Source organism: Patiria miniata, unplaced genomic scaffold (assembly GCF_015706575.1).
Source record: "Patiria miniata isolate m_02_andy unplaced genomic scaffold, ASM1570657v1 HiC_scaffold_28, whole genome shotgun sequence".
NCBI lineage: Eukaryota > Metazoa > Echinodermata > Asteroidea > Valvatida > Asterinidae > Patiria > Patiria miniata.
The window spans coordinates 2,779,495-2,805,528 of record NW_024037067.1 but is presented as its reverse complement, the minus strand read 5'-3'; the positions used below and the strand labels follow the sequence as shown (position 1 = coordinate 2,805,528).

The following is a 26,034-nucleotide window of genomic DNA, read 5'->3' as shown; positions in this document are numbered from 1 at the left end:
TATAACTCATAAAAACGAACTTGGCGAAATATATAACTCATAAAAACGAACTTGGCGAAATATATAACTCATAAAAACGAACTTGGCGAAATATATAACTCATAAAAACGAACTTGGCGAAATATATACTTGATGGCACTACAGGGCTTTCGTACAAAAGCCTTATAACAAGCATGTTGTTGGTGGAAATACCTAACTCTAAATTTTACATGCAGGCAAAAAATGCAGCAAAAATTGACCGCGCATCCTAGCAGACAACTCAAATAACTCTGTGCTCATCATTATATATACAGCACGTGAGCGCGTGCGGAGGGCTTTATTAGACACAGTGCCTGCAGGGCAGTGCACATGCCCGCAGTGATATTAACGCTGCGGCGCTGCGACTGCTGGAAAGAATGTTGCAACCTGACGCTGCTTTTAAAATTTCTTCATAATCGTATATCATCTCAATGAAGGTCCGTCATTACAAAAATGATGATAAGACATGAATCTTGGACTGAGAAACATTTCCAATTTTGTTAGGAACAAATACTTTGACAATTTCTTGACTCTTCATATTCAACTTCGAGAAACTTGGACCCAACTTATCGCCTTTTTAAGTACATTCGGACATGGTCTGGCGATAGTCGCCAGACCATACATGTCCGAAAGTTAAAAAAGCGGAAAGTTGGGTCCAAGTTACTCGGACTATTACTCTTCATAGACTTTGTACACAACCGCAGTGCAGTGCCAGTGGTGTCAAAATGTATACAACCATACACTATAGTGCATGTATCGTAAAAGAATTGTATACACTTTAATATGCAAATTCAGGTGAGCGTCGCTCTTCATTTGTGAGTTTCCATTGGTCAATACACGCCCACGCAATTTTCTCCTCTTTTTCCATTGGTTACTAACTCAAGCGTAAATCCCAGGTAATGAATAAACACCATGCGCAGAATACTACTACGCGAGCTACTACGACAATTCAAGATGGCTTCCAGCGTGGAATTGTTTTCGGCGACCAAAATATTTTCCTGCAATTATCGGAAATGTTACTGATATTTGGAATTGAAACCAACTTAAAGGTAAGTCAAATTTTTCCTCGATTTTCAGTTGACAGAAATTAGTGTAAACTGAAGAGATTTTTTGAATGACATGCCGTCAAACTTGGGGGAGAATCTGGCTAGTTTTTATGGCACGTACGGCACAAACAAAAGCGTTGTGCGCGAAGCGCTATGCGGCGAATATAAATTTCCAACCGGAAAGTCGTGACAATTGATGGGTATCTCAACAGTTATTATTAGATTATGTGTTGAATGCTTGTCCGTGTTTCATGTCATCTTAACTGAATAACAACAATCGTGTTGTTGGAATTTAAGACAAGGTAACTTCTGACATGTCTGACTTGGGCCTAGGCCTACACGTTGACGACGACTTGGATAAATTAAATGGACGAGCCCGTTCATTGCGCGAAGCTTGAACTATGAAGTTAACATTCCTCACTCAGTCGCGTCGGGTCCGTTGTATAGCTCCATGCTAGGCTGCCCCACCCAAGACGTGGTGATTGTCACTTTTGAAGTGACAAGTATGTCGGGGCATGGTTGGGGGTTGGGGATTTTGTTGCTTCAAAAGTGACAATCCCCACGACCACGTCTTGGGTTGGGCAGCCCCTGGGTGGGGCATATGATAGGCGCATTATACATTACTGCATTCTTTCTGACTGTTTTTACTGTTTTTAATATTTGCCTCCTTTATTTTTACTTATTTTAATAGACTCATGTCCTTACGAAGCAGATTGCACACTCTTCCAACTAAGGATGTAGAGATTGCACGAAGTGGGCGTCATTACAGGAAAGCTCTCGATCTACGTGGTCAATACCTGAACTCATTTCCAGAAGCACTGTTCCAACACTGCCGACTGCTTGTCAGCTTAGAAACCTTGGATTTGAGCTTCAATAATATACGGGACCTGCCGCCATGTATCAACACGCTGACCAACCTCCAACACTTGTACGTTCACCACAATACACTGCGAAAGCTACCTGTCGAGATGGTGTGCTTAAAAGGACTGAAGACTCTCGATGTTTCACACAACAGGATCGGAATCATTCCCTCATGCTTGTCCAATTTAGAGAACCTACAGGTGGTTAACTTTTCTGGAAACCATGTGAAGTTACTAGATGAGACAGTATTCCAGTTGCCCAATTTGCAAAAGTTTATGGTTACTCGGAACCCTATCAGGAATGTTCCCAGAGATATTTATGTACACGGATTGCGGGCAATCCGTCAACATTTTGGGATAAAACTTGAGAGACCTGTTCCTCTTCCAACCAAGCCAGTACTAGAAGATATATCTCTTCAAGATCAAATCAGAACGTATCAGTTACGGCAAACACCTTGTTGTACTGATGATACTTCATGCCACAGACCAGATATTAAACCAGAACCTCCTGATGAGAATGATGAAGAGGTGGCTGTTATTAACAGTAGTACAGCAGTGAATTCAAGGCATAAACAAGTGGCGGACATACTGCTCTATGAACGAAGGATCTCCACCAGTGATTATGGCTCTTGTTCTGGTTCCAACATTGAAAGTGACTGGCTTCGTAGGGATATTGACAATGACGACCTGAGTTGCCATGGAGATTATGGAAGTGACAATGAGGATATTGGATGCGACATAAGTGTTGCTGAGGATCGTTGTGAAATCTGCCTAAGACCTCTGTACAGTGACATCAACCTTAGTGACTCCAGCCCTTATGACTGCATTTTACCAAATAGATCTAGACTTCTAAAGGTATTAAATGTAACAGTAGTGATACCAGAGCACAACAAGATGAATTACATGAGGAGTGAGTTCACACTAGACATCTTGAAAGACCACAGGTTTATACCAGATGAAGATCCTACCATTGTGGTGCCGGCAAGTCCTGTAGTGCTTCTTGGACCCCATGGGGCTGTGTTCTATGAAGATCGTCCAGCAGTCATAAGACTCCCTCTTATGGTCAAAGTACCCTTCCCAAGTCAAGTTCATTGTCTGCGAAGCAACACAGATGACTTAGAAAGACCAGCCTGGGAACGCATCCCGTCCAGTGACTTCAGAGTGAGAGATGGATACATCCTTCTTAGGACTAGTCATTTCTCCTTGTTTACTGCCGTCTTAAGTAAGACACCGTTCTCAGTGAGTAGAACGATAAGTGCAGAAGAAGGCGGAGTACTTGAAGTGAATGAAGTACCTGGACTGGTTGTTCAGTTTCCTCGTGGATGTGTGCATGGAGATGTCAATGCTAGCATCAGAGTCATATGTTCTGAGCTTCCAGCAGATGTACGGACTAACCTCAATCCGTCTGATGCATTGGCAACACCAGTAGTAATTCTACAGCCCCATGGTTACATCTTCAACAACTTCTCAGACAATCCAGTCACTGTAAGATTGCCTGTCCCAGACTACAGTGCAATCATTCAGAATTTCGGATTTGAAGCGCAACTGTCGGTTTGGCAGAGTCCAACGACAGAGGACCAACCTGTAGCTTGGGAAGCACTAAATACAAACTTCAAGATTGACTGTGACGAGAATGGCAACTATTTCATTGACATTCCTGTGGTGCATTTCTCCTGGTTGACTGCACTGTGGGCTAGTATCAGGGGTAAGATGCAGAATGCCAGACTAGGGGTGGGTTTTGCTTACTCTGGTGGCGCTGTCAACATGAAATGCCAGGCATGGATGCTAGAGAATCCTGACACAGGAAAGTTTGGTCTGGTAGTCATCTGTCATCATAGTGATAATCCCATGCAGGACGTGGGGAACTACGCCAAGAATGTTGGCGGTAGCTTGAAACCTGTAAGCATAGGACCAGGTCAGTACATCCATAGATTACAACCTTGTGTGAATGAAACCATCTTACTGAATTTTGTTGGATATAAAGGTAGACAGATAATTACAAAATAAATGTTGCTGTCTTAAAAAAGGAGGTGTACCATGCACATGAACTTTATGTTGTTAATTGCTGATATACTTTTAAGCACCAAGTGTTGAATTAACAATACCTGATCAGATGAATGCTCATGCTGACATATACTGGTTGTAAAATAATAAACTGTTCTTGTTTTGGGGTATTTAAGTTTCTGATTTGTGATGCCTTTTTGTTGTTGCAGGAGGGTCTATCATCGTCAAGCTTGGCAAATCTGACTACTTTGAGGCTGACACAGCTGCAGGTGAAGATGAATCGTTGGAACAGGTGGAGGAGAACTACAAAGGTGGAGAGTTTGAGAAACAGTTTGCCTGTAAGTTCAAAGGTCAACCATCCAACAAGGACATCTTTGGCAAGGTCTTTGTGCGGCGTCGATGGGAGAATGGCACAGAAGAGAGACTGTTTGAATTCAACCTCATCAAGGTTAGAGCATTTTAATCTTGAATTGTGGAAACATAGAAATGCTGACCCAAAAGCCCAACATACTTTATCAATTTGTTGAAGTATAATTGCATTTTATTGATGTACTTTATATGAAGTGTAAAGACTTGGACAACTCTCCTAGAAAATGATTACACAAGCTTAGATCTAAAAAATTACAATTTCACAATTCTAGATATGACTTTAAACAACAATCATCAACAAACAAGTGGAAATGGTTTTATTAGGGAAAAAAAACTTTTGAAAGGCCACAACAAATGCCTTTGTCCAAAGATCATGCTTGACCACTGTGCAGTAAGACACACACCAAAACATTTCATGCTTTCTTTTATTGGTGGATATGTTCAAAACTCTCTAGAAGAAGAGCCTTTAGATTTCTGAGACAAGAGATGCTTTTAGAATGTAATAAAACATATATTTATTGATCATCATTTTCTTTTTTCTGTTCCAGAAAATGGACGAGCCTGCATCGTCTCCAGAGGACCCATGGACATCTGCGCCACTCAAACAACTGGCAGGTAATGACACTTAACTGTCGTACAGCCACATATTACATTTATTTGTCATAAGAACAGTAGTACTCGAGGCTGTACATTTCTAATAATTTAGTATTTGATTATTCGAAACTGCACTTGACCAAATATTCAAAACTCTCCATCAAGTTTTACACACGCCAGCTGCTGCTGCCTTTCTCACTCATCAAAATATGCATGTAGCGATGGATATTATGTGCCGCTGGAGCGTTTTGTAGTAAGTACAGGGACTTTACCCGGCTAAAAGAATGGGACCAATCAATACATGTAGATGTCGACAAGAAAGGTACCATTGACAAAAAAGTGGCATCTAGCAAAGTTTCCTTCTGGGTTGTTTTCAGAGGTGCATGGAATCACAGATGGAGATAACTGGAAGCAGTTTGCCCGTGCTCTTGGCTTCAGTCTTCAAGACCTACGCACCAAGTTTGGTCGTAGCCCAGACAAGTTTGCCACCATCATTGCTGAGTACCGACGGCAAGGCGGCACCCATAATGACTTCTTACAGACACTGAATGAGGTGGGACGTGCGCTGCGGGTCGGCGACACAGAAGAACAAGAACAACAGCAGCAGCCAGCAAGTTGGTTAGAGATGCTGTCATTCAGTTGGTTTGGTGGTGGAGGCAGGCCTTCAACACCAACTATGACTACAGCGACATCCACTGCTGAAGGGAACACAGAAAACCAACGTGAGGCCTTATTTGAGTAGTTTGTTTTATTAAAAAATGTTCAATAATTTACAAGCATATTACCATACAGCAACCCATATTAGAAGACAGTGAAGATATTATCAGTTTTAGAGACCTGAAGTATTTCCCAGAATTAGTCCAGTTTCAATTTATGGAATTAGAGGCTTATAACAAAAGCCATGATTGGCCATGGTGGGATTCATATCTGGGTATCAGAGCTGGACGCTTAAGAAGGTACCTCTGTGCCAAGCTGACTCCTCATGGTTTGAAATTCTGTATCAAGAAAAGTATTTTAAAATTGTTTTTAAAACTCGTACTAGCCATAAATTCTGCTCTTATCCAGGAGATTGTGATGCATTTGGGCTTTCTGGTCAGTCTTAAAAAAAGGGAGTGAATCTTCATTCAATGTCAAGTATGATGAGTTTGTGAATGTGAACAATTACCCATCTTTATCATATTGCTATCTGTATTGCAGCTGGTCCTAGTGGATTGCATTTAAGCAGTCCCAAACGGAAGCGTGTTTGCCCAACCTGTGAATCCCAAACTCCAACCCTACCTCAATCTGCCAAACGATTACGACGTGAAGCAACCTCAGCGACTGTTGCCACCTCCACTCTTTCCACTCCTGAAGACACTCTTCTAGAATCACTAAGAATCAGTCCTGAACCCAAGTTGCCTACACCGCCACGGTCACCCAGTACATCACTGCTACCAACGCTACCTACATTCTCCAGACACTCACCACCATTGGGAACAATGACTAACAGACCTTCCCATGTATCAGTGGTACAGAGCCATACAGGTAGTGCTATGTCATGTGGACTATCAACCAGTGTACCTAACCGATTCTACAACACACCACTCACAGAGACAAGATACGGGTCTATACCTTCAACTTCCAATCAGGTGAGCTTGCTAGTTGAGTTTATGCTTTGGTTGAGTCAGTCAAGGATGCTGTACAATGATGACATGTTGTGCAGGGGTCTGATCGATCCAGCTCGTATCATGAATGGCTGGCCCGTGATCTTTACACTGATATCTACAGTGCCTGCATGTGGTGGGCCAGGGTTTCAGTGCTGAAGTCGTGGTAGACACAACGCACACTGCTGAGTTACAACCATAAACAGAAATCCATCACTCTTAACTGAGTTACAAATGAAGATTGAGAGCTGGGTATCAAAATGCTTCGTTCATTGAAACTTGATCACCAATAATCAGAGTGGTTTTTCAACAATGCATTTTGAATAATTTTTTTAAAATTCCATTTCATTGTAAAGAAACAGCTGTTACATTTTGTTGACCCGAACCAAGGTGCTTTTTGTGCAGTTTGAGAAGTACTTTGATAAATAATGGGTTAATTTAGTCACATAAAGAAAAAGAATTTAACTTTGGTCTTTATTTTGGCCTTCCTCCTCCGCAGTCAATGCCCATGATGCACATGCGTACAGATGAACATCTGATGAGAGAGAACACTGAAGAGATCACTCAATCACAGTTGTATCGCATTGCACCTCTCATCCAACCCCACTGGCTCAAGGTGGCTCGCTTCGTCCGTGATGATGAAACCCTTGAAGCAGATCTGAAAGCCATCAGAGAGAACTATACAGGGCCTGAGGAACAAGCTGTACAGATGCTGCTACAATGGAGGGATAAATGCCCTGATATATGCACCAAGGGCAGGTTGTATGCTGCATTGTGTGATCTGAATCTTAAGACAATTGCTAAGAAATGTAATCAGGTGTATAATAGGAGCTGATAGACTGGCCCCTTGGATTGATGATGAGTCCCATCAAGGCATTGGACAGGTAGTGGCTCATTTTGTAGTGTCTTATCAGCGATCATGCAGTTTTGGGCCCGGTTCCCTATAAGAGAACAAAATCCACTTTTAATTTATTTGACTTAACAAACTAGTTTGCCACATTAAGAGCATCCAGGTATAGATAGAGGGCAGCGTTTTTAATTTTAGATGGAAATGTTGAAGTTAAATTTGCAATGACAATAGAAAAACGCAACACGAAAATAAAGATGGCAATCACTGCTGCGATGTACCATTTACGCCCAAGGCGCGCTGAATTACACACCAACCGTAAAGCCGCATCATAATTTCTACCCAAAGAAACTGTTCCAAATCACAAAAAAGGTGTCATTAAAATTGAGAGAAGTCTGCTTTAGGTAGAAAAAGTCTTTTTTCAAGATAATAAACACCTTTGACTCTAATTTGATCGAAACTAAATCGAGGCCCGTAACTACGCGATCGCTGTCTTATCCATGGCCACGTGTCAATTGTAGCCACAGCCAGATGCCAATTGTAGCCATTACATGAATTCGTCCAAGTTTGTCCAGTATGGCCACCTGCTGCCTACCAAATTGGTTTTTAACTAGCTGTATATTTTTACTTTTGATATCTTCATTGGAATGGATACTGAAATATACGAATGATGACACTCTAGTCAAATCTATGGTTAGGATTTCCCGGCGACTTATTATGTGGAGCAAAATCTGCCCTCCCAAAAAAAAAAAAAACCTTTGACTACATTCAATACTTTAAAAAAAATAAAGTACATCATCCAGAAAACGAGCCAGTTTTTTTTTTTTTTTATCAGAACAGTACTTCAGTATGCGATCATTATTCAGTACAAGCTTAGTCCAGCTATTTACTTGACCATTTCCGAAAATGACACCTGTAACTGTATAATTACATTGTATACCCTCACAGGAACACTCAATCCCATTACAAAAAACTCAGGAATGTAAATTAATAAATATGGTAAATCCTTAAGTGACAGAAATGGCAAGGCGTCATTTTATTTAGAAGTAAAATTTGTAATTGTTTCTTTTGTCACAAGAGGGCTTTCGTGAGAAGTTGTGGGCTCTCCATTATGTTTATCTGTTTCGGGTTCAGATTAGGTTTTTATTAGGTATTGTACGTATATCAAATGACGTCCCTTGAGATTAAGTGATCTGTAAATAAGCAAAAAGGTTTCACACTAGCTGCCTGAAAGGTGCATTCATTTCTAATGAAGAATTTTTTGTTTTTAAAACTGAACATTTCTTGTTCCATATTTAAAAAAAAAAATGGGCAGAAATTAATTCTTGATGGAGGTACTACTGTGTATTACTATTAATTCCAAGGTTGCAGGTCCTCAACATGTGGTTTTTAAACAAACACAGGATATTGTAAATAGTCTTTGTATAAATAATGAGATTTTATAGAGTTTTACATACATGGAAGTGTACTGTGCTGTTTTGAGAGATATTTTTTATGGAAACTTGTATCTACGAATGAATATTCGATAGATATTTGTGAATATGTTTGTTTCGTTAATAGCCACAGATATGTGCTGCTATGCATGCTATCTCTTAGTGGTATGCATTACGTTATTTCAAAGCCAGTTGCTTGGTCATATCTTGGACAAATTTGGCAGAGTACTTTATTACAGGACATAATTTAATATCCAAATTGTCACGTTTATATCCCGTAAAAATATTGTGTAGATAACAAGGATTTCTTAATGACTGTTCAGGTTGATGTACTGTCTGGGGGAGGGATGTGACAATTACACTCTTAAACGTTTAAACACAAAAATTCTAATCCGTTATACAAATTTTCCAAAAACGTTTTAACGAAACCCGAATTATAAAATAGGGACCTACGTTCATCGTTCATGTAGTCTTACTTTGATTTAAACTTACATAGCACAAATAATTAACAATGTTTTCAAACCTATTTCAATTACAAAACCTTTGAAGCACTTCAATACTTGATTTCATTCGGGGCACAGGTGTTTATGTTTTTGCTTTTTCAATGACTGCCATTGTTGATTTATTATGTCAATTACACTGGTCTGCAGACATAATGAGCATACGTCAGCCTTTGGGGGTGGCTTAACAATTAAAAAACGGTTCTTAAAATATTTGCTAAACGTTTACAAAATTAAATGCAAAGTCACATCCTCAGTCCTGGTTTTTTATGTTTTTTTATTTTCTAATCTAAATTGCGTACTGTATTTTAAAGTTGTATTCCTTAAACCCCATCTTTGTGTGGATTTTTTTTGTCTCTCTTTCACAGGGTTAACTTTTTAAAGGCATTTTGTAATGTCACAATTCTGTAAACAATCTAAACCAAAACTTAACCATAAAAAAAATATAATCAACTCAAACAACAAAAGTTGTACAAAGTGGGTGACTGCTGTCACATTGGTAAACTTAGGTGTGCATTGTTTGGATTTGCCATCTTTCTAAAGTCGCCTGTGGCTAAATGAAATATTTGCCCTAGAAATACATGTACTGCTTACAGGAACTCATTGTCAATCTTCTAATTTACATACATGTAGTACTTCATTTGTCTCTCCAGTATTTCTTTTTTTAATAGTACTTTTCAAACCAGAATTATAACATTTGTACTGATGTTTGTATTATTGATAGATGACCAACTAATTTGCTTATGTTTACTTGTTCATATCATGGGTTTGTGCTTAAGTTTGAAGTGTGCACAAGTAGCTACTTGGACCCTTGTTGACAGTTCTGATCTGCTCGGTTGTAAGAATTTATTGTTATCTATACAATCATGGAATCAAATAAATGCATTTTATTGATACAAATATCTCGTCTTTAGTCCCCACTTTTGGTGTGAATCACTGTGTCCTAATTAAATTTTTTTAAATAAATGAATAAAGCTATCAAAACACTTTTATGCAAGGGAAAAGTCCAAAATTTAATACAGATAATTTCTGTCCTTTTTTTTCATATTGATCATCATCATCAGTCACATCAGCTGTTTAAAAACTAGACATTCAATAGAGGGCGCTGTAAAGTTTAACCGTGAAAAGTATGACCAGGGCCAGGGTGACCTGTTTTTATTTATCTGTAGTCTAGTCGAATTCGAAGGTTCATGAACAAAATCCTCATTAAAAGATCGAAATACCGGAAGAAGTTTTTTTTTTTAAATATAGGAAAAAGTCTATTTATACTTTTCACAATGACATGTGTTATAAAAAACAAAAAAACAGAATTCTATGACAAATACAATAAAAATGCCAAATTGGTGAATTGTGGGTTTGTGGGCGTGTCCCCTAACATGTACACAGCGCGTAGCGCGTACGCGTACGAGCTAAAGCATCACGTGACAAATCAACCAATCAGAATCAAGCCTCGTTGGTGGATGCCATGCCATTTTTATTCTGATATCGATAGCGATTCGGCTCGCCGGGATCCGGTAGGTGAGTCACGCTAAAACTCTTCTACCGAAACATTTACCGCAAAAACGAAACCAGCAAACGCTTCCACACTCTGAATTTCTTTTCACGAGCATGAGAAGTCTGAGAGCTCACAAGCAAACATTTTGACGATATTGGCTCCAATTTTGGTTCAGAGACAGTTGTGAACTTCAGTTGGAAGTTCGTATGGTAAAACGTGGCTTGTGCATATCGCGTTGCTATTGAGTGCGGAAGTAGTCAGGAATCAAAATGGCGGCAGCGGAGTTGAAATATTTGATTGTAGACAAGGATTTGGTGAGTGATCCAGCATCTCAGGCAGAATGGACGTCCAAGAGACTTGTCTGGGTACCGGACGAGGTCCATGGCTTCGTGGCAGCAAGCATCAAAAGCGAGAAAGGCGACAACATCACGGTAGAAATCGCCGACAATAACAAGTCTCGCGTTGTGAACAAGGATGACATTCAGAAGATGAACCCTCCCAAGTTCAACAAAGTGGAGGATATGGCCGAGTTGACCTGTCTGAATGAAGCATCAGTTCTCTACAATCTCAAAGACAGATACTACTCTGGCCTTATTTATGTAAGTCACATTTTTTTTTATACCCGTTAGGCCTATAGCCAGGCTATGATTTTATTCCGAAGTTCCCCAAATTTAAGATTTAACACTAACACAGCAGGCACTAGTGACACTGCAGGCAGAGAAATGTAAATCAAAAGACAACAATAATTAAGACAACAATAATTAAGACAACAATAATTTAATGCCACTTTTACTTTTGGTTTTAATAAAACAGGAAAAGATTACCATATCTGGCCATCACTTGTCACCCTGTGCACAAACCAGTATGAGACTGTCTGACTAACCAAAATTCTGTCAGGGAATTTTTTTTTAATCATATGGAGGCGTCCGTGTGTTGTCAAAGGTAAAAGTTAGAAATTGATGTTTTTCGTTTTTTCCCCCTCTTTTTGCCCATAAAAAAAATTAGGGTAGGGGCTGTCCGAATAGGGTAGGTAGGGTAACCGGAGGTAGGGTAACCGGAAGCAGAACAATTTTTTTTTGGCCTTATCAAGGACAAACAAATAACAGTTCTGCTTCCAGTTACCGTACATGTATCTGCCCTATTTTGACAACCAAATCCATCAATTAAGTTTACCCTTGACTACAGCAGACACATTATGGTCAACACTCAAAAAAATTCTGAAAAAAAAAAATCTCTGCCTACCAACCCTATTTTCAAATGCCATTTAATCAGAGGCAGTTTTGTTTTTTTGGCCTAGTAAGTAGTATTGAGAGTGTTGCGCATTGAAACAGTTGTATGCAAATGCAAACTTTCCAGAGGTCCATGAGGATTAAAATAGAATAACAATCCTGGCATAATGTGAACTTCTGACAGAATTTTGGTTTGTCAGACAGATTTCTCATGCATGAATGCTTCCGCACTTCATGGCTGCCAGGAATCTTGCGATAAAAGAAGCCCATAGTGTCCGCATACCAGAGGACAATAGGCTACCACAGCTTGAATCCTGAGCCAAACTGGGCCACTGTTTGCTCAGTGATCAGGCAGATTAAAATTTTAAAAAAGTCACTTACACACCCCGAATTTATAATATTATTTTACCTGACACTGCTGACAGACTATAGTTACCCATCAACTCAATCCTGTATCTCTCATTCGTGGTGTGATATGTAATTATGTTAATTATTTATATGTCAATATGTGGATTGGGTTTTCAGTCCCTACCTGATTCAGTGGGTTTTCCCCAGAATATCTTCTGGGCTTTCCTCCCATCTCTAAAACTGTAATTTCTTCTCATTGTCTTCTCTCTAAGTTGGTGTGACATTTGCCCTGGGATGCTTTACTGACTATAATGATACAGATACAGCTATACAGATACTTACTGCACTGAAGTGGCAGGTTTTTATTGAGCAACTTGAAAAAGAAAAAGAGAATCAATATTTTCATTTCCCCTATTATTGTACTCCTATGCATGAGCACTCTTTTTTTATTTACATTTTTAGACGTTGTTAGGTTAATAGAAGAAAACTAATTCAATTATAAAATTTAGGAATATTTTGATGTTCTTTTTGTCACTGTTCTTGTTGGTTTCAGCCTTTTGAACTAAATTCCCTCTCAAATTTTGATTGAATTTATGTGACAAAATTTTAAATTGCCTTTGAAAATATTTGACATTCAATGGGCTTTAAATTCTGCAGAGCCTGCCATCTCAAATGGTACTTGCATACAATTTACTCATTCCATCATTGAATGAACTAACCGCATTTAAGTTAGAAAACTTCAATGGGTCATGACATCCCTATACATGTATGTCAGAGGTCAGATGAGGTCACTGACCTCTAGACTAAGCCACTTTTGATAAATGCCAGTCAGTCTGGGCTTATACATGTGCTTTAGTAGAAAGCCTTGAGGAATAATCTGAGCGTGTAGGAATGCAAGGAGACCTGTTAGTGGGACCCCTTGGATGGTTTAGGGAGAGCTTGGTGTTTCTGAAGGGCATCTGGGTAGATTGAGTTGAAACTTTGGGTCTTGGCCTGCTTCAAACTATAGTAACTTCCCCTTTTGAATCCAATTACATTCAGCTGTCAAAATAAATCTGGCTCCATGCAACAAGATCAGCTAAACAAGATCTTGTGTTCACTAAAGATCCTAAAGTCCAATAGAATGTGCGCAGTGTTGGATGCTGTGAAACCAGCTAACATTGATAAATCATAGCTGAAAAAAAAGAACGAAATTGTTAACTGGTGAGTCATAGTTACATGTATGTAGTCTGTGGTTTGGATTGCCATGCTGATTCCTAAGAGAACTTGTCTGCAATTATAAAAAAAAAATTGGGGGATAGTGGTTCAAAAACCAGACTATTTTTCATGTACATAAGCATGTACCGGTATATGTACTTGACTTAGTATTGATTACTGTGATGCAGTATGACAGGATGATTCCTATAGCTAGCTTACCATTGTAAGTGTCTGGTGTCGTAGACAGAGTGTCTGCATCAAGCTTTGTGTTATGACTAAGAAATTACTTATTGTAGCTGTCAGTAACAGTCGTCAACAATTGGCAGTGAAGTCATGATCACCTTGAAGTTTCTGTCAATACATGTCATGTCAAGTCGTAGTCTACGATATATCCCTTTGCACTGCAAGGGTCCATGATATGCGAGCAGATTTGATGATTAATTGCAAAATAAGACTGCATCTTGACATATCCAGATTCTGACCATTCAGCAAGCATCTTCAGGTCTTCAGCACAAAAGCATGGCAGCCAAATCGACCAATCAACAGCTTAGTCCATATTTCTGATCGAAAAGATGTTACAGTTATTGTATTAGGAACTTATCCAAATCCACCTAAATCATTACAGTGCAATCAAAGCCAATCAGCCATTCTATGTACTTTAACCCTTACCCTACTTGACCCTCCAATGCATGCCAATTGTGCCTCAAGAAAATCTCCTATGTTTTTTGCATGGCCCTCCAATATCTGCCATGTCATTTCAAGGGTAACTGGACAGGCACTCCAATACATGCCACAGAGAACAATGAGAGTCCTCTGATAACAAAGTGAGTGCCCCCAGCTGGTCAGTATCAGGCACCCTCCAGGGCCTCCAACTCCTGCCAATTGGAGCCTTCACTGTTAAGACTTGTTATCTGCCAAATAACTGCAGCTGGAGGGCATTGGCATAACCAACTGACATGCAGTAAACTACCCTCAGAGAGTAAGGGTTAACAGATTTGGGACTTGAAACCCCACCTCAAGCAATAGCAGTAAGTGTCTTATGAATATTTAAAACAAAACATACTGACAAGTGTAGTCAGTGTTGGATCATGACCTCAGGAAGTGAAAACAATGACATTGAATGATCCTACCTTGTAATTGCATTGAGTTTACCAGACTGCGAACAGACTAAACACCAAATACCACAAGAATGTCCGGAAGGAATTTACTTATTGTATTATTAAAGGGGCAAACCCCAGGCTTCCTTTACAGGTGCACTCTGGTTGATACAATGTACCCCGGTACCATGCCAGTAATGGCTTCTGCTTGTAGTCGCTGGATTAGTCTATTTATTACTTCACATTTCCAAAACTAACTTTAAAAAATCTGTTTTACTGCAAATTTGGCTTTCACACCTGTGGTTCCCTTATGGGGGTGTTTACCTCAAATATGTGAAGGTCACATGTCAACCACGCAAAGCATTTCGGAGTACTCTGCCCCGGAAGTGATATGGCTAAATACTGATTCATTGCAGGGGTACAATTGTGCATTCTTGTCAAGTGTGTCAACTGTTTTCAAATCATAATACATTTTGTAATTGTGAGGTTGATAAAGTCATACAGGTACATTTTTACCTTTTTTTGCATGTTACATACGTGTACATTGTCATTGCCCTTACTGTGTGTAATTTAAATCTATCAAATCATATCAAAATTTCTTAAAGCCACATTTAAGTGAAATAATTTCCTCAAACGTTAGTGACCAACATATATCAAGACTAGTCAGCGCATGTGACTCCAAACAATGATGTCACACAAATACAGCATTCAGACCAAATAACTTATAGCTCTAAACATTATTAGTTAGGAATGGGCATGGGAAGGGTTATGAACAGTGCCTGAATACAGCCAGCAAAACTGAGCGCTAAAGTAGACTGTAACTCCTCAATGACCCATTTACCCATCAGATAAAATCATAATGGTCGTCGCTCTTGTCAGTGTGTCAGTAACCAGATAATTTAACCAACACTTCTTGATATCATACATTGCATTGTTCAACTCATAAAGCCACTCTTCAGTGTAACCTGGCTGTCACAGCTGGAATCGGTAAGGAGTGGCAACTGAGGACACTGCAAGGTCAAATTCTATTCACAATATTGTAGTTGTGTCTGTCTGCTTGCATATATCTAGAATTTTAAAGAGTACATGGTAGATATTTGTGGTGGTCTTCAAATGTTTACAAGTTTAGAAGCATTGATTTGTCACTGTGTTTTCACTGTTGATGGCATTGCGTTTAGCAGCAAAATTATTTGTGTAACTAAAATCAGTGTTCATAATTAAAACAACTTTGTCTTAAACTTACATTTTGTAGTTCATAAAAGAAAGGGTTTTTTTGAGACAAAATATTTGTGTTGGGCCAGTGGTAACTTTGGGTATGGGGTTGGAAGCAAACATTAAAATACAGGAGAACAATGTCAAACCATATACGGTACATGTACATACATTGAAGTGTCTACTAAATGATTGTCTGCTTCATCAGTTCCTTAAATTTGTCGCTGGTTGTCAGAATTGGTCACTTAAATCACATGCATTTGGTAGTAATAAACACTCTCTATTACTAATACTAAGACCCACTGTTATTTTGCTTACTTGATGCGGGAAAACACAGGCCCTGTCCTTACTTGGAAGAATTTGGTTAAAAACACAATGCAAATGCCCTTGTGACGCCAACAGTAAAAGCCTCACTATAATTGCTTTTCACTCGCTAAAAACCAACCAACATTGTTGTGTATTTGACACAAAACAAGTCTACACAGAGAGAAATCCATTCCAGGGGTCTTTTAACTCTGTTGTCTGTCTGTTTGTGTGCTTGTTTTTTTTTTTAAATTTCCTTGGGCGGTTCTTTCATGAGTGTAGTGTGGTCATTGCAGGGAAGCCTAGAGGCTGGAGTGAATACCAGCAGATGATCCAATGAAAAGGCAAAGTAATGGGCCCACCAGACTTGAATTGCATGCAGTGCTGCACAACTCCATTGATTAGGAATGCTAGTTGGTCTCTTAAAGTGCAGTCCACCTTCAATCTAGCGCAGGAGACGTCCACCAAGATGGGTTGACGAAAGCAATCTTAACACGCATGACTGACATAATAAAGCATATGATGTACATGTATGGACTTGAGTGTGTTTTTGTAGACGTCATTCTGGGGAAAGTTAATGCAATGACATAATTTGGGCGAATGGAGAAATGTAACAAGCATGGCTTGACATCCAAATAATTGAATGGATTATGTGACAGATTCTTGCAAATTTGCTTCTTCATATTGATTGTAATAGCACATTTGATTTCTCCCATACCTATAGCTATATGTACGTGTTCCTTAATACTTTTTACACTTCAGTGCTATCGACGTACCAGGAATCTTAGCAGAAAAAAAAGCTACTTCTGTGTACTTAATTCTTTTCGTATTTTCGTTAAACTCCTAGAATGCTTTTGAACTTCAAAATTGTTCACCAAATCACATGTTTATCCATGATATGCTACATTTTTAACCCTAACCTTCCCAAATCAAAATCATCTTTGCTCAGCTTTGCTCAGTCGTGCATACATTAGGCCTAGATTATACTTGAAATCTTCCGCACTGCTCCAGGATATCACTGGCTCTGCCTCAACATATTGACAGTGATTGTCGGAGGATTTTGCAGGATTGAGGCAGTGGTCTCCCCTCCAAGAAACACATTCAAGAAAGAACGTACATTTTGGAGGATTGATGCTGTATGCTATTTGTACATGGAGGCAGTTAAAGGGTTTTGCAGCATTGAGGTTACAGTACATCCCAGCAAAAATGCCTAGGGAGTTATCGCAGGGTTAATTAATGAGATCAATGATTTAATTATAATTACCAAAGCTTGAAGCTATTCTGTATGCAGTCTTTGTCCATTGTATACCTCCATACATTAACTTCAAAGGAATATATTGCTATAAAATGTTCTTTTTCTCTCTCTTGTGCAGACATATTCCGGCTTGTTCTGTGTTGTGGTCAACCCTTACAAGAAGCTACCCATTTACTCAGAGAAGGTCATTGAGCTCTACAAGGGCAAGAAGCGTCATGAGGTGCCTCCTCACGTCTATGCTATCACAGATACTGCATATCATAGCATGCTGCAAGGTGAGTCCGAGACTAGACAGTGTCTCAAGTCTTGAGTGCCCATTCTAGACTTCTTCATGCTTAGAGTCTGAGAGAAGACATTACCGAGTCTTAAGAGTTGAACACTCATACTCGGCTTCTCAGTTAGTAGAGTCGAAGGCCAGACTCCAATGAGTCTTGAGCACTCGTTTGTGATTTTCACATCTTTTGGAACTGATTCCTTCCCAGTTCAGTGCCCAATAGTGGTTACCATAGTCAATTCAAGTCAATCACCATTGTTGATTGTTTGACATCTAGAGTTCATGCTGGAGTTACCCACAAGCATTGCTTATCTGTCAGTATACATACTAAACATAAAGGAAAAGCCTTACCCATGATCATGTGGTAAGCAGTTATTGCTTGACATATTAAATAACTTGCATGTGTTTAAGGCAAGGCTCCTGCCAACTCTGACATTGATGACCTAAAGAGGATAAAACTCTGGTAGTATTGATTAGAGAGTTCTGATCTACTTCCAAGCTACAAGCTAAGTGTTGCTACTCAAGCAAGCTCTTTTGTGTTAATGACATACATGTTTATTGTTTACATGTAGCTCCAGAGCTGTTGACGTTAAGGTCAAAATAGATATTTCTAAAGAACAACCCATTGATAAATACTCATGAAGGTTTGCGGTAACACCATGTAGACATCTCTTTTGGGAAGATGTGTGGTTCTTTTTGGTGTTTTTTTTCTTCAGAACCACACATCTTCCCAAAAGAGATTTCTAGATGGTGTTACTGCAAACCTTTACTAGTTCATACCACCACCATGCAAAGTTGCATACATTGATACATGTAAATAACCAAATTGTCATCCGTCAGAGTTGAGTTGAAACTGAAAGCATACACAGACATTCATCACACACACATGTACGGTATGCATGTATATGGATTCATGTCTGCGCCATACGTGCCAATTTACTGTTTACATTTGACTGGTTTCAGTTGGAATTGACTGCCCACTACTTGTGCTGGTACCGGTACATGTACATGTATAGTACACATTTAACTTGGCAATAATGAATTCAGTTGTATTGAGGTTATGTCTACAGTCATCAAGGTTTTGCTTAAATAGACTTGTGTTGTTGTACTTAAATAACAACCCTGACAATTGCAAAGCCACAAAACTGCACTGTGCGTGTGTACATACATACATGTACATGTGTATGCAACCATGCTTCTGGTAAATGTATGCAACCACGCCTCTTTTTTTTTAGGAACATGCATGCAGCCACGCCTCTTTTTGAGATAGGCCTACAAGAAGCCCCACCCAGCAGAGGACCTATTGTTCATGAACAGGAAGTTAGAAAAACGGTAGATGGTGGCTGTACGTGTAGTCTATACAGTCTGTGTGAAGGTCTTTTCTAGGTTTCAGGTGTGTTGGTAGACCGGTAGATGTATGTTTGGTTTGAGGAAGTACTGTCCATGTACATGAAGTGTATGGTACATGTACAACACCTGTACATTCTGTGCAAATATGCTAACAAGTGCAATAAAAAGGCCAAAACTTTGACATGAGTTATTACTAGACAATAAAGCCATACCCCCTAGCAATAGAAACAGTTTCAATTGTCGCTTGTAGACCCTACAGTATTATGCTCATTCTGTTCCAGGATAGTTTTGTCCATGCTTGTTCCCCAGCGGCAAAGTCACGGATGCAAACGATCACAATAACTCCAACTGGGCCAACGCATTCAATTGGGGATTGCATTTAAGCTTTTGAGAATAACCTTATGTACAGCTATCGGTAGGTTTCGCTGCAAACACTTTCCATTTGATTTAATCCCTCCAAAGAATAAGCCAGTTCAGGATTCCAACTGAGCATGTGCACGACAAGATTTGATGACTTTTGGATTTTGGAGGGACTTGGTCCTGCAGGGAGTAAGGGTTAATCCTGATTGTTATCCTGATAAGCCAGATTCATGGGTATACAAATTTGCATATCAAGCCAAGTCACATGACACCAGGCGATGCTAGGGTTACCAGCTCAACTTTCTTAGAGTCCCGCCTTTCCAAACAATTCACTCAGATTTACTGAGAGGTCAACCTCGGGTCACATGGTTCATTATACCTGTTGGAGTTGTTTGGCCAGAGAAAAGCCAGGAATTTATAAACAAAAACCAGGGGTTGTGTGGGCTGGGTTTATGGATCCAGGAATTCCAAAGCCGAGACGACATTATGTAGTAACCAGAATTCATAAGCTAAAGTTTGCCTTTTCTGTGGCAATGAATAATGTGTAAATTAAAACAGCCAGTTATGCAGGTTCTTAGTTTAAAGATCCATTTGAGAGCCTGAATAGCAGAGGTATCAATTTCAAGAATCGTAGGTCATACATGTATTTCACTCGGACAACACCTTTTTGATGGCAGGCTTTTGAAATTGTAAGCTTGGGCTCAAACATTCTTGAAGTCAGCTAGCTTTTGTTAAATGCTCCATCTAAATTTCATAAGCCTGAACTACTCTTTATGACATGTAATGACTTCAAACATTTTCACGTCTTGTTACTTGTGTCCAGAAGACTTCTGACAAAACATACTTTGTTAAAATTGTATCATCACCCCTTCTTTTTCAGGTTGTGTGCCAAATAGCACAGAAGTCGGATGCTTTCCGTACCTATGTTGTGTTAAATTACATTTACTTTGTGTATTTTATTGGAGTTAAACCCACCCTTAACTCTGCCCAATCATAAAGCAAGGACCCAAAGAAGAAGCACCAACGTTGATTTTGTTTAGCTGTTTCTTTTCCACCACATTGTGGTAATCTTAAGCAGGATTTCCTCTCTTTGAGCGGTTTCCCTCCCTTCTTTAGTTAACTGGTATCCAGCTGAGGGGTTGGTTTCCTGACAGTGAATGGAGTAGAATAATGACCTCATTAGAATCTCACTCAGTGGTAGGTACCATGGTGGTAGGTAGTGCGTAGGTACCATCGTGTTTGGACATTGTATGATACCTGGACAGGCAACTGCCATGCTACCATATGTTACAAAGGCAGAGAAGTTTGTCCAGTCATGTATTTTCTTGTCCTGTCGAGCTACAACACAAATTGTGTCTGGTGATAGGTTTACTGTGAATTATTTAGCAGAATCTTGCAAATGTGAAAAGGGCGTGGCACAAAAAAGGTTGCGGTTATATCATTCTATGATGGAGAAAGGGGAATGTATCAAAGATACCCTTTAAAATGGTACATGTACATATGCATTTAGTACAACCAATATGATTCTTACATTGGACAGACAACATTAGTTTGCAATTGTTATTATATTTCAGAGGAATGAGTTTTCCACCTGTGTTCACATAAGGGTTTTGACATGTCACACTTGAAAAATGTTGATGCATGTTACAACTAATGACTGTTGACGTTCTGCTTTCAAGCTTTCAAAATGAAGGGACTTTAGAACTAATAAGAAGTTATGTCTTCTTGTTCTGTTAATGTTAACTCATTGACTGGTGGAATAGTTTGTTAGGTCAGCATGATAAATTAGCATGCAATTATCATATTCAAATGAGCTGCAGAACACTGTAATGACATGACCTCTTACTTTAACAAGTCACTTTATAAAAAGAATATTTCTCTGGGCACACAATTTAAAGGCTGCATGTATTCTTCATTTGAAACGTTGGTTTTTTGGACCATGCTGACTTGTGTTGCATCCTGGGCGTAGGTGGAGAGATAAGAGAACAGAATCTCGGCAGGAAGGAAGTGTGGGTTGTACATGTAGGTGTTAAAGGTGCAGTGAGATTACTTAAATAGATACTCACCAACATGTTCAGAAATATAAAGGATAGTTGTACAGCACCTTTAAACACCCGTTGCATCAATTGACCAGCTGGTGTTCAACCAAACAGCATGAAGCCATATTTATTTATTTTTTGGGGGGGGGGGGGAGAGGGCCTAATGTTTCATTTATGTGTTATATCAAAGAAATATAATCGATTTCAATTTGAACTTCAGGAAATCATAATGTAATGAAAATATACATTGATTGATATTACTAATCGAGACAGTGGTTTTAGTGAATATATGCATGCACAATGTGGGTTCAGATCCCATCAACTAGAAGAAGGTTGCCCGTGGTGCAGTATCTGGTCAATAATTTTATTGAGAAATGTAGACATTGTTTTGCTGGGCTCTGGTTTGACCTATGGCTGTTATCACTAGGGTGCCAGTTTCTGGCATGTCAGTGGTTGGTATTGGGTATCAAGAGTGGAATGCTGCTGTGGGTCAACCACATATTGGATAGGAGTAGTAAGATGTATGATGTTTCATTTTGTGGTTAACCATGGAGGAATACCTTCCCAGAATAGTTGACATCACATTGTACATTGTATTTTGACGTTCAAGTCTGGTCATAAAATTGTCCTTTAAGAGTTTTACTTATTACAAGTATGTAGATAAGGCATGAAGTGATAAAGATATTTTAAAAACAATTCATACTCATAGAGTAAGTGAGCTAATTGATGACAACTTAAAAGTTCCATTTACCAATAAATAGAAATAGAAGTCTTTTGAACTATCTCCTTTTTCATATCGTTAGGTTAGTACATGTACAAAACTGGGTATACTTCATTTGAAATGCATATTCGCGGACAGTTCTGTATAAAAGCTGAGCTCTCCTAAGCTGATTAAATATTCCAAGTTTATCATATAATGTCATGATTAGATAAACGTGGACTACACAAGCTCACATTTACCACCATCCTTACCTACATGAACATGAATACATAATTGCATTACACCTTGAGGTACGGTATGGTAAGTCCAGAGTTACTCGGCCAAGTGAAATTAATTAAAGCTGAAACTGACTTACACCTCCAGTTAATCACCACAAATGCAATATTTCCCCTCTACCTTCAAAATGAGATTACACATGAATAATTGTTTGTCTGGTATTCAAACTAATCGTTGTAGCTAGGCAACATTCATGCAGTCATTCTCATGATCGTGTCTTGGGTATGAATTGGGAATTTGGTTAATAAAGTACTTTTAATTACTAACCTTTTTTAATTGACAGTACGGTATTTTTGCTTTTTACCCAGCCAAGAATGTTGCTCATTTAACTCACATTTTCTCTGCTGTCCCTTCACTTTGTAGTCCATCGGAATAATATAAATGTTGGTTTCCTCTGAGACCAACGTGTGCCAGTCTTTTCCCAAATGTCATTGGTCCAAGATAACATGAACAAATGTACTCTTTGGATCAAGACACCCATCTCAGAAGCGACTTTGATTTACTATCTCAAGGGATCATTTTCGAGAAATTCCTGAGCTTTAAGCTTTCATAAATCTGTCAACATTGACATAAGGGATTGATAAGAATATCTCTTCATATTCAGGATTCCTGCTTGGTGTGGATAGGTACTAGGGTCTGCAGTAGTGGATGCTTCTGTATGCCTGGTCTTGAATTTCGGACTAACATTGCAAAAGAAAAAGGCAGAATGATTAATAGACATCTGTATTTTTCAGGCTGTAATAAATACAACCAGATATTTCAGTGTTAAAGTTGATGTTATTTACATGTACATAATGTACATGTATCTTGAGAATATTGTGAGAGTACTTAACTTGAGGGGAGAATTGCCAAACAACCAAACAAAAGTAATTAATAAATAAATCAGAAAAATTATTCAGACACTTTGACTGCTTGAGAAAAAGATGATCAAAGTTATAATTCAACAATAATAAAAATTAAAAATTTAAAAAATAATTGCCACAAGAACAACAAAGTGAGTTGTGACATCTACCTGTAATATGTCACGTCAAAACACTATTTACATGAACTGAAAAACAGATCCACATTTGGTCCATTTCGTCCTCTCATCTTTACCCTCTACGCATATTATGTTGTTTTGGAAAAGTACTTTAAAATATGATCTGATGGCACGCAAACCTAAAAGTGTTGACCTGTAATTGTGGAAAGGAAATTGCTATGATTTCCTGGCATTGGAGCCAATCTGGAAGCCCCCCTCATCAGACAGAGGAACTTGGTGGTCAGTGGTAGGGTAGGATTATACCATACTTTGTTCATGTTGTTATGTGATGGATGAGAAGTGGTTGCAGATGAAAGGGTCCAAAAAATGACATCTACCGGTAGTAATAATGGTTCCACTCGAATGGTGATGTCTGTTACAAACACATATATTTGAATTACATGCACTCATTGTGCTGATTCTTAACAGTTCCCCAGTACTACCCTGCCAGTTCCAACAGAGTCTGACTGTTACTCTTGTCTCAAGTATGAGTTTCCTGCTCAATCCAACACGGTCTAACACAACCCAACTTGCCAAGTTGTTGGGTACCTGAACGTACATGTATGTATAATGATTGGGAAGGTCAATCCAACAGAATCCAACTGTGCCTTACTTTCCTGCTGGATCCAACAGAATCCAAATTGCTGTTATTTACCAGTACCCAACAGTATCTGACTCTGAATGTGTTCAGTTGCCTGCTGAATCCAACAGATTTCAACAGGAACAAGGTCAAAGTTACTGCTTAATCCAACAGGATCCAATTGAAATGTAAAATACAATGTAGATGGATCCAGTGGATGGAGCAGGGTTGGGCATTACATGTATGAGCTGTGAGTTGACAACTACATGTACATGTACATTGTATGTGCACAACTGTAGTTGGCACCATAAAGCATAACATCTCTTGATAAATGCAATACATTGTTTGTACGAACCCGTTTGTACAGTGGAGGGCATTTGGCATGCTGTTTCTGTTTTTTTTCATTTACAGTGTTTCTATTAAGTTTGACATGTCAAGATCGTATGGTGGTGGTTCAATTCTCTGGCTAGGTTGTTGCCCTTGGTCTGGTGTTTATTTATGGTAAATAACTTCCAGCTTTGTGAAAGGTTTGGATTATTTGTTCTGAGAATTCCTGTCTTGAATTTTCATAGCTTGCTTATGATGGGACAAAATGGAACTTAGGTTATGGATTTAAAGCAGGAATGCATCAATGTCCAGTGTGCTTGACATTTGGTTTGAAGATTTTTTCCAACCTTTACTCTTTTTTAACTTGTTTTATAAATGACTCAATTTGTTAATCAGAACACGGGGCAAAACATATAGCAACATTCCCAAAACATCAGAGGTGAAACAATGTGCCAAGTGGTTACACCCACTAATGTCATGTCGTGTACATGAAGTTAGGACTCATATTGAACATGTACACGTATGTTATGCACACAGCTGAATGAGTTCATACATGAAGTGCAATGTACATATTGTTACAGTACATGTTTTTTTTCAGTAGGCATTTGAGGTAGTCGCCATAGAGGAGCTTTACCCATAAAGCTGAAACTACCACACAAGTACCAGTAGTTTCAGTATGCAGGCATACTGCACAGTCCGTACACGCCCACATCCTAGCAGTGGTATGACATTGCCTACACACCTTAGGTTATACAAGCATTCCATTGAGTACCATACATATTGTGTGGATTGTTAGCCCACAAAGGACATTGTGGATTGTTTAGTAAGGACCTTGCGTGTATGCAAATTGTCTGGAAGCTGAGCCCTATTCAAGCTGTTGTGAAGGACAGCCATGCTAAACCACTTCCAAGTTCCATAGTCTGACACTGACAGTAGGGCGTGTACAGTTGCACACAGGAAATTAAATAGACCCAAACTCTCTGATCCCAATGCCAAATTTGTACAATTGTTATACAAATATGAGAATTGTGACCTACATGTATGCACACTGCAAAAAAGAGTTGCTCGTCTTGCTTCGTTAGTTTCTATTGGTAGCCATTGAAAATTGAGACAAGTATGATAAAGTTGGAATATTTCTTTTTTTGTATTGCTCAAATGCAACTTTAACTAAATGGCTTGAAAGATTCTCAAATTCCTGATTATTCTAAATAGTAAAGGGAAGTACCGGTACCAAGCCTCATGAAGTTGAAAAGTAGTAGATCTGGGTTCTACAGCACTGAATTGGTAACCATTCTACCGGTACCAAACCAGACCTACATGTATTCCAGCGAGCCAAAATAACTTGGGGACGGCTGGCTGCCTAACCCATGCCCGGCAAAACAGAATTTGAACAATTCACAGCACATACCCCAGGAAATGGAAGGGCACACAACTAATGAACAATTGTTAAAAAGGTTCTTGAAAGCTAGGCGAGTGTGGGGTCGTTTGTCAAAAAACTTGACAAGTGACAAGAGTTATGAACCTTGAGTCAACACTGCCCCAAGTCAATCAGTCCATGGTCAGCCAAATATCAGCCACAAGAGCAATTCCATCATGTCCCCAAAAGGCAACTTGCTAGATTATTGAGGTCACCTCTAAC

General features: G+C 39.1%; 2 protein-coding genes across 3 annotated transcripts in view; both read left to right on the top strand.

Moving 5' to 3' along the window:
• Positions 1-890: 890 nt before the first annotated feature.
• On the top strand, positions 891-10,214 carry LOC119734748. 2 transcript variants are annotated; one of them, XM_038208292.1, is made up of 7 exons: positions 891-1,067; positions 1,756-3,839; positions 4,138-4,376; positions 4,846-4,912; positions 5,269-5,613; positions 6,089-6,519; positions 7,034-10,214. In XM_038208292.1, the coding sequence occupies exons 2-7, from the start codon at positions 1,760-1,762 to the stop codon at positions 7,367-7,369; spliced, it is 3,498 nt and encodes a 1,165-aa protein (XP_038064220.1). In that variant the 5' UTR covers positions 891-1,067; positions 1,756-1,759; the 3' UTR covers positions 7,370-10,214. The 2 variants fall into 2 exon arrangements, with proteins under 2 accessions (XP_038064220.1, XP_038064221.1); XM_038208293.1 differs by lacking the exon at positions 891-1,067 and adding an exon at positions 1,213-1,264.
• A 564-nt stretch (positions 10,215-10,778) lies between these two features.
• The window catches only part of LOC119734749 (myosin-10-like), a 47,422-nt gene continuing 32,166 nt past the window's right edge, over positions 10,779-26,034 (top strand). Inside the window, 2 exon segments of the mRNA XM_038208294.1 lie at positions 10,779-11,408; positions 17,569-17,725. Coding sequence (XP_038064222.1) covers positions 11,079-11,408; positions 17,569-17,725 — 487 coding nt within the window. The 5' untranslated portion in view covers positions 10,779-11,078.

Excerpts from the sequence above, each read along its gene's own strand:
- LOC119734748 (XM_038208292.1), top strand. The coding sequence starts at position 1,760 with ATGTCCTTACGAAGCAGATTGCACACTCTTCCAACTAAGGATGTAGAG. Across the intron at positions 4,377-4,845 it reads TTGAATTCAACCTCATCAAG|AAAATGGACGAGCCTGCATC; the intron begins GTTAGAGCATTT and ends TTTCTGTTCCAG. Across the intron at positions 6,520-7,033 it reads TACCTTCAACTTCCAATCAG|TCAATGCCCATGATGCACAT; the intron begins GTGAGCTTGCTA and ends CCTCCTCCGCAG.